The sequence below is a fragment of the Nycticebus coucang genome, chromosome 22 (assembly GCF_027406575.1).
Source record: "Nycticebus coucang isolate mNycCou1 chromosome 22, mNycCou1.pri, whole genome shotgun sequence".
NCBI lineage: Eukaryota > Metazoa > Chordata > Mammalia > Primates > Lorisidae > Nycticebus > Nycticebus coucang.
In genome coordinates this window covers 22,434,389-22,448,384 of record NC_069801.1, presented here as the reverse complement: position 1 = coordinate 22,448,384, position 13,996 = coordinate 22,434,389, and the positions used below count along the sequence as shown (strand labels likewise).

The 13,996-nt window shown below is 45.0% G+C and overlaps 2 protein-coding genes and 3 non-coding genes across 8 annotated transcripts in view; 1 reads left to right on the top strand and 4 right to left on the bottom strand.

The window, feature by feature from the left end:
* The window catches only part of RCC1 (regulator of chromosome condensation 1), a 37,259-nt gene that overhangs the window by 21,643 nt on the left and 1,620 nt on the right, over positions 1–13,996 (bottom strand). For 2 of the 4 annotated variants that reach the window (XM_053576216.1, XM_053576217.1), the window contains exons 3-4: positions 12,450–13,284; positions 2,784–2,918 (exon numbers count right to left, since the gene is read on the bottom strand). The gene's annotated coding sequence lies outside the window, so the exon portion shown is untranslated. Of the gene's footprint in view, positions 1–2,783; positions 2,919–12,449; positions 13,840–13,996 lie in introns of those variants that run through there. The other 2 variants (XM_053576218.1, XM_053576220.1) reach the window with 2 other exon arrangements.
* Positions 542–2,218, top strand: LOC128575006 (heterogeneous nuclear ribonucleoprotein K-like). Its single transcript, XM_053576213.1, is given in 1 exon segment — positions 542–2,218. A coding segment is annotated over 1 exon segment (1,395 nt). The 5' UTR covers positions 542–676; the 3' UTR covers positions 2,072–2,218.
* Positions 12,011–12,212, bottom strand: LOC128575679 (small nucleolar RNA SNORA73 family). Its single transcript, XR_008377093.1, has one exon. It is a non-coding gene; the product is annotated as a small nucleolar RNA SNORA73 family (small nucleolar RNA).
* On the bottom strand, positions 12,553–12,756 carry LOC128575676 (small nucleolar RNA SNORA73 family). Its single transcript, XR_008377090.1, has one exon. It is a non-coding gene; the product is annotated as a small nucleolar RNA SNORA73 family (small nucleolar RNA).
* On the bottom strand, positions 13,360–13,562 carry LOC128575677 (small nucleolar RNA SNORA73 family). The gene has a single exon (XR_008377091.1). It is a non-coding gene; the product is annotated as a small nucleolar RNA SNORA73 family (small nucleolar RNA).

Here is a 13,996-nt window from a genome sequence, read left to right as displayed (position 1 = left end):
CCCAACCCAGAAGTTTGAGGTTGCTGCAAGCTAGCTGACACCATGGCACTCTAATCTGTGGCAACAGTGAGACTCTGTCTCAATAAATAAATAAATAAGAAAGGTCTCCACAGAGAAGGATAAGAAATAAAGATTATCAACAACCACAGGGGGCTATGACAAGGGTACACAAGGGGCATCTAACTCAACCTAGGGCTTACAAGTAGCTTTCCAAGTTAAGTCTGAGAGGGCAAAGCATCCTAAGAGAAGTGGCCTTGCAATGACAGGAAGGCATGAGAACTCAGGGAGGTTGTGGGAAGCTACCAAGTAGTATACTGGAGCTGGGGTGCCCATGGGAGTGACAGGGTCTTGTGTGGCTAAGGAATACAGTCTCTGTCCTAAAGCAATGGAAGGAGACTATGGAAGGAATTTGAGCACGGGAATGACATGATCAGAGTTTTGAGAACAAGATACAATGGATTTGAGGAAAATGGGGAAGTAAGAGGAATGAGAAAGAATAAGAAAGAAGGTAAGGTATGAACTGGGCTCAGGACCTGGAGATTGAAAACAGGCATCAAGGGCTGAGGAGAGGCTACTTCAGCATTAGGATGTCAGTTGTTGGTCCTGCCCAGAACATTTCAGTTCTCCTCTACGAAGACATATAATAACAGATTGGTGTGTCTATTTAAATAAGAAAATGGAAACCGAACAGCCAGAGGAAACCTTCCCCAACACTGAAACCAGTGGTGAATTTGGTAAGCGTCCTGCAGAAGATATGGAAGAAGAACAAGCATTTAAAAGGTCTAGAAACACTGACGAGATGGTTGAATTACACATTCTGCTTCAGAGCAAGAATTCTGGGGCAGTGATTGGAAAAGGAGGCAAGAATATTAAGGCTCTCCATACTGACTACAATGCCAGTGTTTCAGTCCCAGACAGGAGTGGCCCCGAGCGCATATTGAGTATCAGTGCTGATATTGAAACAATTGGAGAAATTCTGAAGAAAATCATCCCTACCTTGGAAGAGGGCCTGCAGTTGCCATCACCCACTGCAACCAGCCAGCTCCTGCTCAAATCTGATGCTGTGGAATGCTTAAATTACCAGCACTATAAAGGAAGTGACTTTGACTGCGAGTTGAGACTGTTGATTCATCAGAGTCTGGCAGGAGGAATTATTGGGGTGAAAGGTGCTAAAATCAAAGAACTTTGAGAGAACACTCAAACAACAATCAAGCTGTTCCAGGAATGCTGTCCTCATTCCATTGACAGAGTCATTCTTATTGGAGGAAAACCTGATAGGGTTGTAGAGTGCATAAAGATCATCCTTGATCTTATATCTGAGTCTCCCATCAAAGGATGTGCACAGCCTTATGATCCCAATTTTTATGATGAAACCTATGACTATGGTGGTTTTACAATGATGTTTGATGACCACCGTGGATGGCCTGTGGGATTCCCAATGCGAGGAAGAAGTGGTTTTGACAGAATGCCTCCTGGTCGGGGTGGGCGTCCCATGCCTCCATCCAGAAGAGATTATGATGACATGAGCCCTCATAGAGGACCACCTCCCCCTCCACCTGGACGAGGTGGCCGGGGTGGTAGCAGAGCTCGGAATCTCCCTCTTCCTCCACCACCACCACCTAGAGGAGGAGATCTAATGGCCTATGACAGAAGAGGAAGACCTGGAGATCGTTACGATAGAATGGTTGGTTTCAGTGCCGATGAAACTTGGGATTCTGCAATAGATACATGGAGCCCATCAGAATGGCAGATGGCTTATGAACCACAGGGTGGCTCCGGATATGATTATTCCTATGCAGGGGGTCGTGGCTCATATGGTGATCTTGGTGGACCTATTATTACTACACAAGTAACTATTCCCAAAGATTTGGCTGGATCTATTATTGGCAAAGGTGGTCAGCGGATTAAACAAATCTGTCATGAGTTGGGAGCTTCCATCAAAATCGATGAGCCTTTAGAAGGATCTGAAGATCGGATCATTACCATTACAGGAACACAGGATCAGATACAGAATGCATAGTATTTACTGCAGAACAGTGTGAAGCAGTATGCAGATGTTGAAGGATTCTAATGCAAGATTTTTTTTTTTTTTTATAGTGTGAAGCAGTATTCTGGAAAGTTTTTCTAAGACTAGTGAAGAACTGAAGGAGTCCTGCATCTTTTTTTTTTTTATCTGCTTCTGTTTAAAAAGCCAACATTCCTCTGCTTCATAGGTGTTCTGCATTTGAGGTGTAGTGAAATCTTTGCTGTTCACCAGATGTAATGTTTTAGTTCCTTACAAACAGGGTTGGGGGATGGGAGGGCGTGCAAAAACTAACATTGAAATTTTGAAACAGCAAAAAAAAAAAAGAAAACAGGCATCAAAGTACACCCTTGTTACCACATCCTTTCTTTAGTATCCTTTCACAGTTCTTCAGGACTTCAAGTGTTCCCTGTGAGGTGACCTCTCAGGCCATTTGATTGTGTCTGGGAATTTCCCAAGTCAGAGCAGTAACCTATGCAAAAAGGTATTTTCTCTTTTTTTTTTTTTGGTTTTTTGGCCAGGGCTGGGTTTGAACTCACCACCTCTGGCATATGGGACCGGTGCCCTACTCCTTGAGCCAGAGGCGCCACCCCAAGGTATTTTCTCCATTTCATGTTTATTCTGACTCTGAAAGTCATCATATGGCACCCAAACGACACAAACTCTAGACCGACACTTTTGATGAGTGTTTCACCAACTGAATTTCTTGTACTCTGCAGAGCCCACCCAAAGGCACTTCCCTATCTGCAGGGTCTCTTACCTGTCCAAGTTGACCTCTGCTTCCATCATGCAATCCTTTTTTGGATGATATACTGTGAAGTTTCTCCAAGTTTTAACCCTGGGATCTTTAATCTCTTTCTGCTGTCTTCCTCCAAGATCTTAATCATTCATGAAGCTTAATGTAATTATAAAAAGTGATTATTATTATTATTGCCTATTTTGTAAAACCTTATTTTATTTAATTATTTTTTTGAGACAGAGCCTCAAGCTATTGTACTGGGTAGAGTGCCGTAGCATCACAGCTCACAGCAATGTCAAACTCTTGGGCTTAAGTGATTCTCTTGCCTCAGTCTCCCAAGTAGCTGGGACTACAGGTGCCTGCCACAATGCCTAGCCATTTTTTGGTTGTAGTTGTCATTGCTGTTTGGCGAGCCCAGGCTGGATTTGAACCCGCCAGCTCTGGTGTATGTGGCTGGCACCTGCTTGAACTACAGGTGCGGAGTCTTACTTTATTTTTCTCTGACTCTGAGAAACAAAGTCTCTCTCACTATGTTACCCTTGGTAGAGTGATATGATGTCATAGCTCACAGCAACCTTAAACTCTTGGGCTTAAGCGATTCTCTTGTCTCAGCCTCCCAAGTAGCTGGGACTACAGGCGCCCGCCACAACGCCTGGCTATAAAACCCTCTATTTTAGGCTCAGCGCCTGTAGTACAGTGGTTACTGTACACATACACAGAGGCTGGCAGGTTCGAACCTGGCCAGGGCCAGCTAAACAATGACAACCTCAACAAAAAATAGCTGGGCGTTGTGGCGGATGCCTGTAGCCTCAGCTACTTGGGAGGCTGAGGCAAGAGAATTGCTTAAGCTCAAGAGTTTGAGATTGCTGTGAGCTGTGATGCCATACCACTCTATCGGGAGCGACAGAGTGAGACACTGTCTCAGAAACAAACAAACAAAAACCCTCTATTTTAGGCTTGGCACCTGTAGTTCAGCGGTTAGGGCACTAGCCACATACACTGGGGCTGGTAGATTTGAATCCATCCCTGGCCTGCCAAACAACAATGACAACCACAAATATAAATATATATATATATAAATATATATATCTCCAGGCCTTGTGGTGGGTGCCTGTAGCCCCAGCTACTTGGGAGACTAAGGCAAGAGAATCGCTTAAGCATAAGAGTTTGAGGTTGCTGTAAGCTGTGATGCAACAGCACTCTACCGAAGACAACATAATGAGATTCTGTCTCAAGAAAAAAGAGAGGGAGAGCGAGCTCAGGATCTAGAGACTAGCAGACCTTCAAATCCCATTCTGTATGACCTTGAATAAATAACCTAAGTTTGATTGTTTTCCATATCTAGAAAATGGATTGACTAAAAGTTTGTACCACATAGGGCTGTAATGAAGATTGGTGAATGCTTACCCCATGGTAAATCTTCATCAAATTTGGAGTACTATCAAAATATGAAGGTTCTATCCATGTCTTTGTGCATGGGAAAGACATGCAAAGAGGCAATGAGGAATGATATAGGAAAGTGTGACCAGAAAAGGACCCTCACTCTTCAGGAAACTATACTCATAGCCAGGCTCCGTGGCTCATGTCTATAATCCTAGCACTCTTGGGAGGCTGAGGCAGGTGGATTGCCTGAGCTCACAAGTTTAAGACTAGCCTGAGCCAGAATGAGACTTTGTCTCTAAAAATAGCCAGGGCTCAGCACCCATAGCTCAGTGGTTAGGGCACTGGCCAAATACACTAAGGTAGGCAGGTTCAAACCTGGCCCAAGCCTGTTAGACAACAATGACAACTGCAACAAAAAATAGCTGGGCGTTGTGGTGGGTACCTGTAGTCCTAGCTACCTGGGAGGTAGAGGCAAAAGAATTGCTCAAGCCCAGAAGTTTGAGGTTGCTGTGAACTGTGATGCCACAGCACTCTACCGAGAGTGACAAAGACTCTTGTTTCAAAATAAATAAATAAATAAATAAATATAAAAATGGCTGGGTGTTGTGGCAGGTGCCTATAGTTCCAGCTACTCGGGAGGCTGAGGCAAGAGGATTACTTGATCCCAAGTTTGAGGTTGCTGTGAGCTATGAAGCCATAGCACTCTACCAAGGGTGACAAAGTGAGACTCTGTCTCAAAAAAAAAAAAAAACTGTACTCATTTTTAGTATTTTTTTCCTCCTTTAGTATTTTCCAATACTTGATTGTATTTTACAATCAAGTAAAGATAGGCACATTGGTTTATAATTCATTGCAACTGAAACTGAGTTTTTATGGTGTAGTGATTACTATGCTAGACTAACACAATAGTTCTGTGGTTTATTTTGTTTATTCTTTGGAGACCAAGTTTCACTTTGTCATCTTTAGTAGAGTGCAATGGCATCCTAGGTCACAACCTCAAACTCTTGGGCTAAAGTGATTTTCTTTTTTTTTGTAGAGACAGAGTCTCACTGTACCGCCCTCAGGTAGAGTGCCGTGGCGTCACACGGCTCACAGCAACCTCCAACTCTTGGGCTTACGCGATTCTCTTGCCTCAGCCTCCTGAGCAGCTGGGACTACAGGTGCCCGCCACAATGCCCAGCTATCTTTTTGTTGCAGTTTGGCCGGGGCTGGGTTTGAACCTGCCACCCTCGGCATATGGGGCCGGCGCCCTACTCACTGAGCCACAGGCGCCGCCCATAAAGTGATTTTCTTGCCTCAGCCTCCCAGGTAGCTGGAACTACAGGCGCTCACCACAACGATCAGCTATTTTTATACATGGTCTCACTCTGGCTCAGGCTAGTCTTGAACTTGTGAGCTCAGGCAATCCAACCACCTTGGCCTCCCAGAGTACTGGGATTACAGGCATGAGCCATCTCCCCTGGCCTCCTGGTTTATTTTTTGATTTTGATTTTTATTTTTGTAGAGACAGAGTCTCACTTTATTGCCCTCGATAGAGTGCTGTGGCGTCACACGGCTCACAGCAACCTCCAGCTCTTGGGCTTATGTGATTCTCTTGCCTCAGCCTCCCGAGCAGCTGGGACTACAGGCGCTCGCCACAATGCCCAGCTATTTTTTTGTTGCAGTTCAGCCGGGGCTGGGTTTGAACCCACCACCCTCGGTATATGGGGACAGCGCCCTACTCACTGAGCCACAGGTGCCGCCCGGTTTATTTTTTTTTTTAAGACAGAGTTTTAGGGCCAGGCGCGGTGGCTCATGCCTGTAATCCCAACACTCTGGGAGGCTGAGGTGGGTGAGTTGAGCTCAGGAGTTCCAGATCAGCCTGAGCAAGAGTGAGTCCCTGTCTACTAAAAACAGAAAAGTGGCTTGGAGCCTGCAGCTAAAAAGAAAAAAAGAAAAAGAAAAGACCGAATTTTTGCTTTTGTTATGCCACCAAGTGTAATGGTGCAATCACAGCTCATTGTCACCTTAACTCTCAGAGCTCACACAAACCTGCCTCAGGCTGCTCAGTAGCTACATCTGGCTTTTTTTTTTTTTTTTGAGACAGTCTCACTATGTTGTCCTCCGTAGAGTACCGTGGCATCACAGCTCACAAAACCTCCAACTTCGCCTGTGGCTCAGTGAGTAGGGCACCGGCCCCATATACCGAGGGTAGTGGGTTCAAACCCAGCCTCGGCCAAACTGCAGTCCTGTAGTCCCAGCTGCTGGGGAGGCTGAGGCAAGAGAATCACGTAAGCCCCAAAGCTGGAGGTGGCTGTGAGCCGTGTGACGTCATGGCACTCTACCGAGGGCGGTAAAGTAAGACTCTGTCTCTAAAAAAAAAAAAAAAAAACCTCCAACTTGGGTTCAACCAATTCTCTTGCCTCAGTCTCCCACGTAGCTGGGACTACAGGCACCTGCCACCATACCTATGTATAGAGACGGGGATCTTGCTCTGGCTCAAGCTGGTCTCAAAACTGTGAGCTCAGGCAATCCACGTACCTTGACCTCCCAGAGTGTTAGGTTTAACAGGGTGAGCCCCAGCACCCAGACCCAGGAAGATCTCTTAAAGGTTACTGTACTTGTTATTTAGATTTAAAATCAAACTGTTGGGCTCAGCGTCTGGAGCACAGTGGTTTCGATGCCAGCCAAATACCCCAAGGCTTGTGGGTTCGAATCCGACCTGGGCCAGCTAAAACAATGACTACTGCAACAAAAAAAAGTCAGGCATTGTGGCGGGCGCATGTAGTCCTAGCTACTTGGGAGGTGAAGCAAGAGAATCGCTTAAGCCTGAGTTAGAGGTTGCTGTGAGCTGACGTCACAGCACCCTACGAGGGTGACGTTGTGAGACACTGTCTCAAATATACAATACAATAAAATAAAACTGTTGGCTGATATGGTGGCTCATGCTTGTAATCCTAGCACTCCGGAAGGCTGCCACTGGTGGATCACAGAGACCAGGCTGAGCAAGAGCAAGACCCCACTTCTACTCAAAATAGAAAAACTACCCTGGAGTTGTTGCAGGCATCTGTAGTCCCAGCTACTCAGGAGGCTGAGGCAAGAGGATCACAGTGAAACTGTCTCAAAAATAAACCCATATATTTCCCAGAATCATGACTACAAGGAAAAACCTTATTTAACCTGCTCCTATCCTAACACCTATGCACCTTCAATAACTCCACTGCCACAACTCACTACTTAAAATTCAACTTGGGCGGCGCCTGTGGCTCAGCGGGTAGGGCGCTGGTCCCATATGCCAGAGGTGGCGGGTTCAAACCCAGCCCCAGCCAAAAAAATAAAAATAAATAAATGTTTAAAAAAAAAAAAACAAAAACAAAAAAAAAACTCAACTTCATGGCTGGGTACTGTGGCTCACACCGGTAACCCTAGCACTCTAGGAGGCTGGGGTGAGTGGATTGCTTGAGCTCAGGAGTTCACCTGAGGCTCAAAAAAAAAAACAACAACAACAAAAAAGCCTCAACTTTATCCACTACCTTCAATGCTGCACCCAGTGACTTCTAAATGGCCTCAAGGCTGTCCTACCACCTAGCACCTACACATTACCTTCTAGATAGTTTCCTACTAGTCTCCATCCTTCAGGGCCTTAGGAGTTGCCTATGTTGAGGGCCAATGCAGGTACTTAACAAGGGCTCCATTGTGACTCAAGTTTGTCACATCATTAGACAGGCCAATTCTGACAATCCTTAGGCTCAATTACATCACCCAGCAAAGGCTGAACCAGCATGACAACTGTGGAATTTATGCCAAACCTTCCAGTTGCTCTATTACATTGTGGGGAGATTGTACCCTGTCAGAACAAAAAAAGACCACAAAGGGTCCAACCAGCCCCAACCCAAAGGTTTGCACAGGATGAACCCTAGCCCGTCAGATTCCCTGGAACAGGAGGTGGAATCTGTCCACTCACCATGGATTCTTGTTTCAAAACACCTGGCTTCGGTATTCCCAATAAATAAATTATTGCCAACATAAGGTTAACACAGACCAGGTATCATGACCATTAGTATTTTTTAAGACAGTAACTGTCAGCCTGGGTAGAATGCCCTGGAGTCATAGCTCACAGCAATCCTCTTGCCTCAGCCTCCCGAGTAGCTGGGCCTATTCCGCACTAGGCCACGATCTTTTTTTTTTTTTTTTTGTAGAGACAGAGTCTCACTTTATGGCCCTTGGTAGAGTGCCGTGGCCTCACACAGCTCACAGCAACCTCCAACTCCCGGGCTTAGGCGATTCTCCTGCCTCAGCCTCCCGAGTAGCTGGGACTACAGGCGCCCGCCACAATGCCCGGCTATTTTTTGGTTGCAGTTTGGCCGGGGCCGGGTTTGAACCCGCCACCCTTGGTATATGGGGCCAGCACCTTACTGACTGAGCCACAGGCGCCACCCAGGCCACGATCGTTAGTACTGAAGAACCAATCAGGTTGTATGTAGTTTTCAAAAGCAGCACCAAAGTATCTTGGCTAATACCACCACAGCATTTATTTTCACATAAAAAAGAATCACACATAAATACCTCAATCTTTTTTTCAGACAATCTTACTTTATCGCCCATGGCAGAGTGCCACGACGTCACAGCTCACAGCAACCTTCAACTTCTGGGCTTAGGCGATTCTCTTGCCTCAGCCTCCCGACTAGCTGGGACTCCAGGCACCTGCCATAATGCTCGGCTTTTTGTTGTTGCAGTTTGGCTGGGGCTGGTTTTGAACCTGCCACCATTGGTATATGGGCGCCCTACTAACTGAGCCACAGGCACTGCCCCTGTAATCTTTAATTCTTAAAAACATATAGTTTTGGGCGGCACCTGTGGCTCAGTGAGTAGGGCGCCAGCCCCATATACCGAGGGTGGTGGGTTCAAGCCCAGCCCCGGCCAAACTGCAACCAAAAAATAGCCGGTCGTTGTGGCGGGTGCCTGTAGTCCCAGCTGCTCGGGAGGCTGAGGCAAGAGAATTGTGTAAGCCCAAGAGCTGGAGGTTGCTGTGAGCTGTGTGACGTCATGGCACTCTACCGAGGGCGGTACAGTGACTGTCTCTACAAAAAAAAAAAAGTTTTGGGGGCACCTGTGGCTCAAAGGAGTAGGGTGCTGGCCCCATATGCTGTAGGTGGCGGGTTCAAACCCAGCCCCAGCCAAAAAAAATAAAATAAAATAAAATAAAATAAAATACAGGTTTTGAGGCAAAGTTCAGATCCATACACTAGACATGATCAAAACCAGAAAGCTAAGCAATCGTAGTGTTATGACTTCATAGGCCATGACCACATTTTATCATAAACACTAACATATAGCCCCACCTGGAATTGGGCATAAGGTTGTCATTATGATGGGGTGCCATAAAAACCTGAATTTTAAAGCAATTCCCGTTATCAGTATCTTCAGCAGACTTTTGTTTAGTGGACAAATTTTTTAAAAGGTACATGTATGCAGTTTTTCTAGTCATGTGCCAAAGATTAAAAAAACCCTGAGGTTTGGTGCCCGAAGACCAGTGGTTAGGGTGCTGGCTACATACGCCGGGGATGGGGGATTTGAACCCAGCCTGGACCTGCTGCGCTGGCCCCATATACCGAGGGTGGCGGGTTCAAACCCAGCCCTGGCCAAACTGCAACAAAAAGAAATAACTGGGCGTTGTGGTGGGTGCCTGTAGTCCCAGCTAGCTGGGAGGCTGAGGCAGGAGAATCGCCTAAGCCCAGGAGTTGGAGGTTGCTGTGAGCTGTGACGCCAAGGCACTCTACTGAGGGCAATAAAGTGAAACTGTCTCTACAAAAAAAACCCAACAAAATGTCAGGCACTGTGTGCGTGTGGGGTGCCTGTAGTCCCAGCTACTTGGGAGGCTGAGTCAAGAGAATCGTGTAAGCCCAAGAGCTTTGAGGTTGCTGTGACCTGTGATCCCACAGCACTCTGAGAGTGATGTCGTGAGACTGTGTCAAAGGATAAATAACCCTCTCTGGTCTCCATTTATCAATCTTTTGGTAATTAAAGGATGAAATAAATACTATCAATGCCCAAAAGTGAAATACAGGGTATCCAGAAAGTTCATGTGCAATTTAAAATAGTTGTAACTTTGTAAATGTATGATGGAATTTGTAAAAAGGATAAAAACCATAAAAAACATTTATTGCTCTTGTTAATTTTCAACATTACCAATACAAAGGGTGATACGATTCTGTAGTTCTCAGAAACATTTTTTTTTTTTAATTGTTGGGGATTCATTGAGGGTACAATAAGCCAGTTATTCTCAGAAACATTTTCAAGCTGATTTTCAGTATTATCAGCAATCACATCTGTTATCCTAGCTTGCAAATTTTCTAAAGATGACTTGGTTGAACATTAGCTTTCACATGTCCCCATAAAAAGAAACTCAATGGAGTTAAATCTGGCAAATGTGGAGGCCAGGAAAATGGTCCACCTTTTCCAATCCATCTCTTAGGGAATTTCTAATGTAGGAACTGTGGGCGGCGCCTGTGGCTCAGTCGGTAAGGCGCCGGCCCCACATACCGAGAGTGGCGGGTTCAAACCCAGCCCTGGCCAAACTGCAACCAAAAAATAGCCGGGCGTTGTGGCGGGCGCCTGTAGTCCCAGGTACTTGGGAGGCTGAAGCAAGAGAATTGCTTAAGCCCAGGAGTTGGAGGTTGCTGTGAGCTATGTGAGGCCATGGCACTCTACCGAGGGCCATGAAGTGAGACTGTCTCTACAAAAAAAAAAAAAATAAATAAACTGTCTAACATGCAAAGCAATGCAACAAGAAGTATCATCTTGTTGGAACATTATATTCTGTATCAGTCCTAATTCTTCAAGCTAAGGAATAAATAATTTTGCAGCATTTCTAAATAGCTATCACCATTAACACCCCCTTCAAAATAGAAGGGTCCTATGACTGATTTTTGCCCGAAACACACTACACATTAACTTTGGGAGAATCTCTTTCATGTTCAACAGACTCATGTGGATTTTCAGTTCCCCAAATATGACAATTATGCCTGTTGACTCTGCCACTAATGAGGAATGTTGCTTCATTGGAGATCATCAAATTACTCAAAAATGCATCATTGCTAAGTTTTTCATTGAACTGATGACAGAGGGCGGCACCTGTGGCTCAAAGGGGAAGGGCACCAGTCCCATATGCCCGAGGTGGTGGGTTCAAACCCAGCCCCGGCAAAAACCCACAATAAATAAATAAATATCTATTAAAAAAAAAAAAAAACAAAAAGAAACATAAAGAACTGGTGACAGAAAGCTGTGTATGATAATCCTCTTTCTAACATTTGATGCACTTGAATTTTATATGCTTTCATGTGAAGTCTTGCCCGCAGAATCTTCTTGTACAGCAGAATTTGGAAGCCTCAGTTCTAGGGATTCCTGTCTTAATGACTTTCTTGGATTTGCCTGAATGGTTTCTTCTACAGATGCTACAGTTCCTTCACTAATACGTGGCCTACCAGACCATGGCGTATCATTGACAGAGCCTGTTTCTTTAAATTTGTCCTTCCTTCTTGTAATGAGTTCTAAAACTTCTTTGGACAGCAGCGGCAGATTTTAGTTCAACCAAAGAACACAGTTTTCTATTCTCTTCTAGTGAAGCCATAGGTCCATGATTCTGAAAAGTAATTAATTTTTAAATTACACTTCTAAAAATAAAATTTCTAGACACATACACACAAAAATAGATACATCAAGCCCTCTAATCCTTTTAACAAATTCTATCACGTATACTTACAAAGTCAAACTATTTCAAATTGCGTAAGAACTTTATGGACACCCTGTACAGTTCTTTCCTAAAGGAAAAGAAATAATGATAAGCTTCTCAAAGATCATCCTTTAACCTGAAAGTGTAGTACAGTACATGTTTCCTGCATGGTTTGTCTCCCCAGTTACTATCCATAGAACTCTGGGAAGTCGTAGGAATATGCAGGTGCAGACTCAAGGCCCAGCTTCCTCTCCAACATTGTGGAAAGGGACTGTACATCATGGGGTGGAGCCCTATGCTCCCCTATGCCACTTGGACAGAGCCTGGGTAGTGACCTCCCAGGGTATTCATGTTGGAACTTCTGATTAGTAACAAACTTCAGTCATCAATGTAGTATTATTTCTAAACATCACTCCGTAAAACATATTCGATGTCTATGTTTATGTTTGCATATATCAAACAAGAGTTTTGAGCTCAGAATGACTGAATGGCAACTCTTGACTAAAACAGGGGTTAGCTCACTCCTAGTTTTATTATAGAGAATGTTGATTAACATCAATAAGCCAAAATAAATTCAGACCAAATCTACTTACCTCAGGAGTTAATGGAATCATTAGCAAATTCTGCAAAACAAGATGTTAGTCTATCAAGAAGTAAACTGCAGATGAATTAAAATGAATACTGAGTGGTCTAAAAGGCTGTTTCCTGCATGGTTTGTCTCCCCAGTCACTGTCCACAGGACTCTGGGAAGTCGTAGGAATATGCAGGCGCAGACTCAAGGCCCAGCTTCATCTCCAACGTTGTGGAAAGGGACTGTACATCACGGGGCAGAGCCCTATGCTCCCCTATGCCACTTGGACAGAGCCTGGGTAGAGTGACCTCCCAGGGTATCCACGTTGGAACACTTCTGATTAGTAACAAACTTCAGTCATCGATGTAGTATTTTATTTATTTTTTTTTTTGAGACACAGTCTGACTGTGTCGCCCTTGGTAGACTGCCGTGGCATCACAGCAACCTCCAACTTCTGGGCTTAGGGGATTCCTGTGTCTCAGCCTCCCAAGTAGCTAGGACTACAGATGCCCGCCACGACGCCTGGCTATTTTTTTGTTGTTGTTGCAGCTTGGCCGGGTTCAAACTCACCACCCTTGGTATATGGGGCCAGCACCCTACCCACTGAGCCACAGGCGCTGCCCATCATTGTAGTATTTCTAAACATGACCCTGTAAAATATATTCAATGTCTATGTTTGCATATATCAAACGAGTTTTGAACGCAGAATGATTAAATTGTCTCAGAGGTAGCTCTTGACTAAAACAGGGATTGGCTCACACCTAGTTCTATTACAGATGTTGATTAACATTAATAAGCCAAAATAAATTCAGACCAGATCTACTTACCTCAGGAGTTAATGGAATCATTAGCAAATTCTGCAAAACAAGATATTAGTCTATCAAGAAGTAAACTGCAGATGAATTAAGATGAATACTAAGTGCTCTATAAAAGGCTGTTTCCTGCATGGTTTGTCTCCCCAGTCACTGTCCACAGGACTCTGGGAAGTCGTAGGAATATGCAGGCGCAGACTCAGGCCCAGCTTCATCTCCAACGTTGTGGAAAGGGACTGTACATCACGGGGCAGAGCCCTATGCTCCCCTATGCCACTTGGACAGAGCCTGGGTAGAGTGACCTCCCAGGGTATCCACGTTGGAACACTTCTGATTAGTAAGAAACTTCGCTCAGTCTGGGCGGCGCCTGTGGCTCAGTCGGTAAGGCGCCAGCCCCATATACCGAGGGTGGCGGGTTCAAACCCGGCCCCGGCCAAACTGCAACCAAAAAATAGCCGGGCGTTGTGGCGGGCGCCTGTAGTCCCAGCTACTTGGGAGGCTGAGGCAAGAGAATCGCTTAAGCCCAGGAGTTGGAGGTTGCTGTGAGCTGTGTGAGGCCACGGCACTCTACCGAGGGCCATAAAGTGAGACTCTGTCTCTACAAAAAAAAAAAAAAAAAAAAAAAAAAAGAAAAAAAAGAATACCCCATACCTGTGGGTATTCTATAAAAAAAAAAAAAAAAAAAAAGAAACTTCGCTCAGTCATCAATGTAGTATTTCTAAGCATCACCCTTTAAAACATTTTCAATGTCCATGTT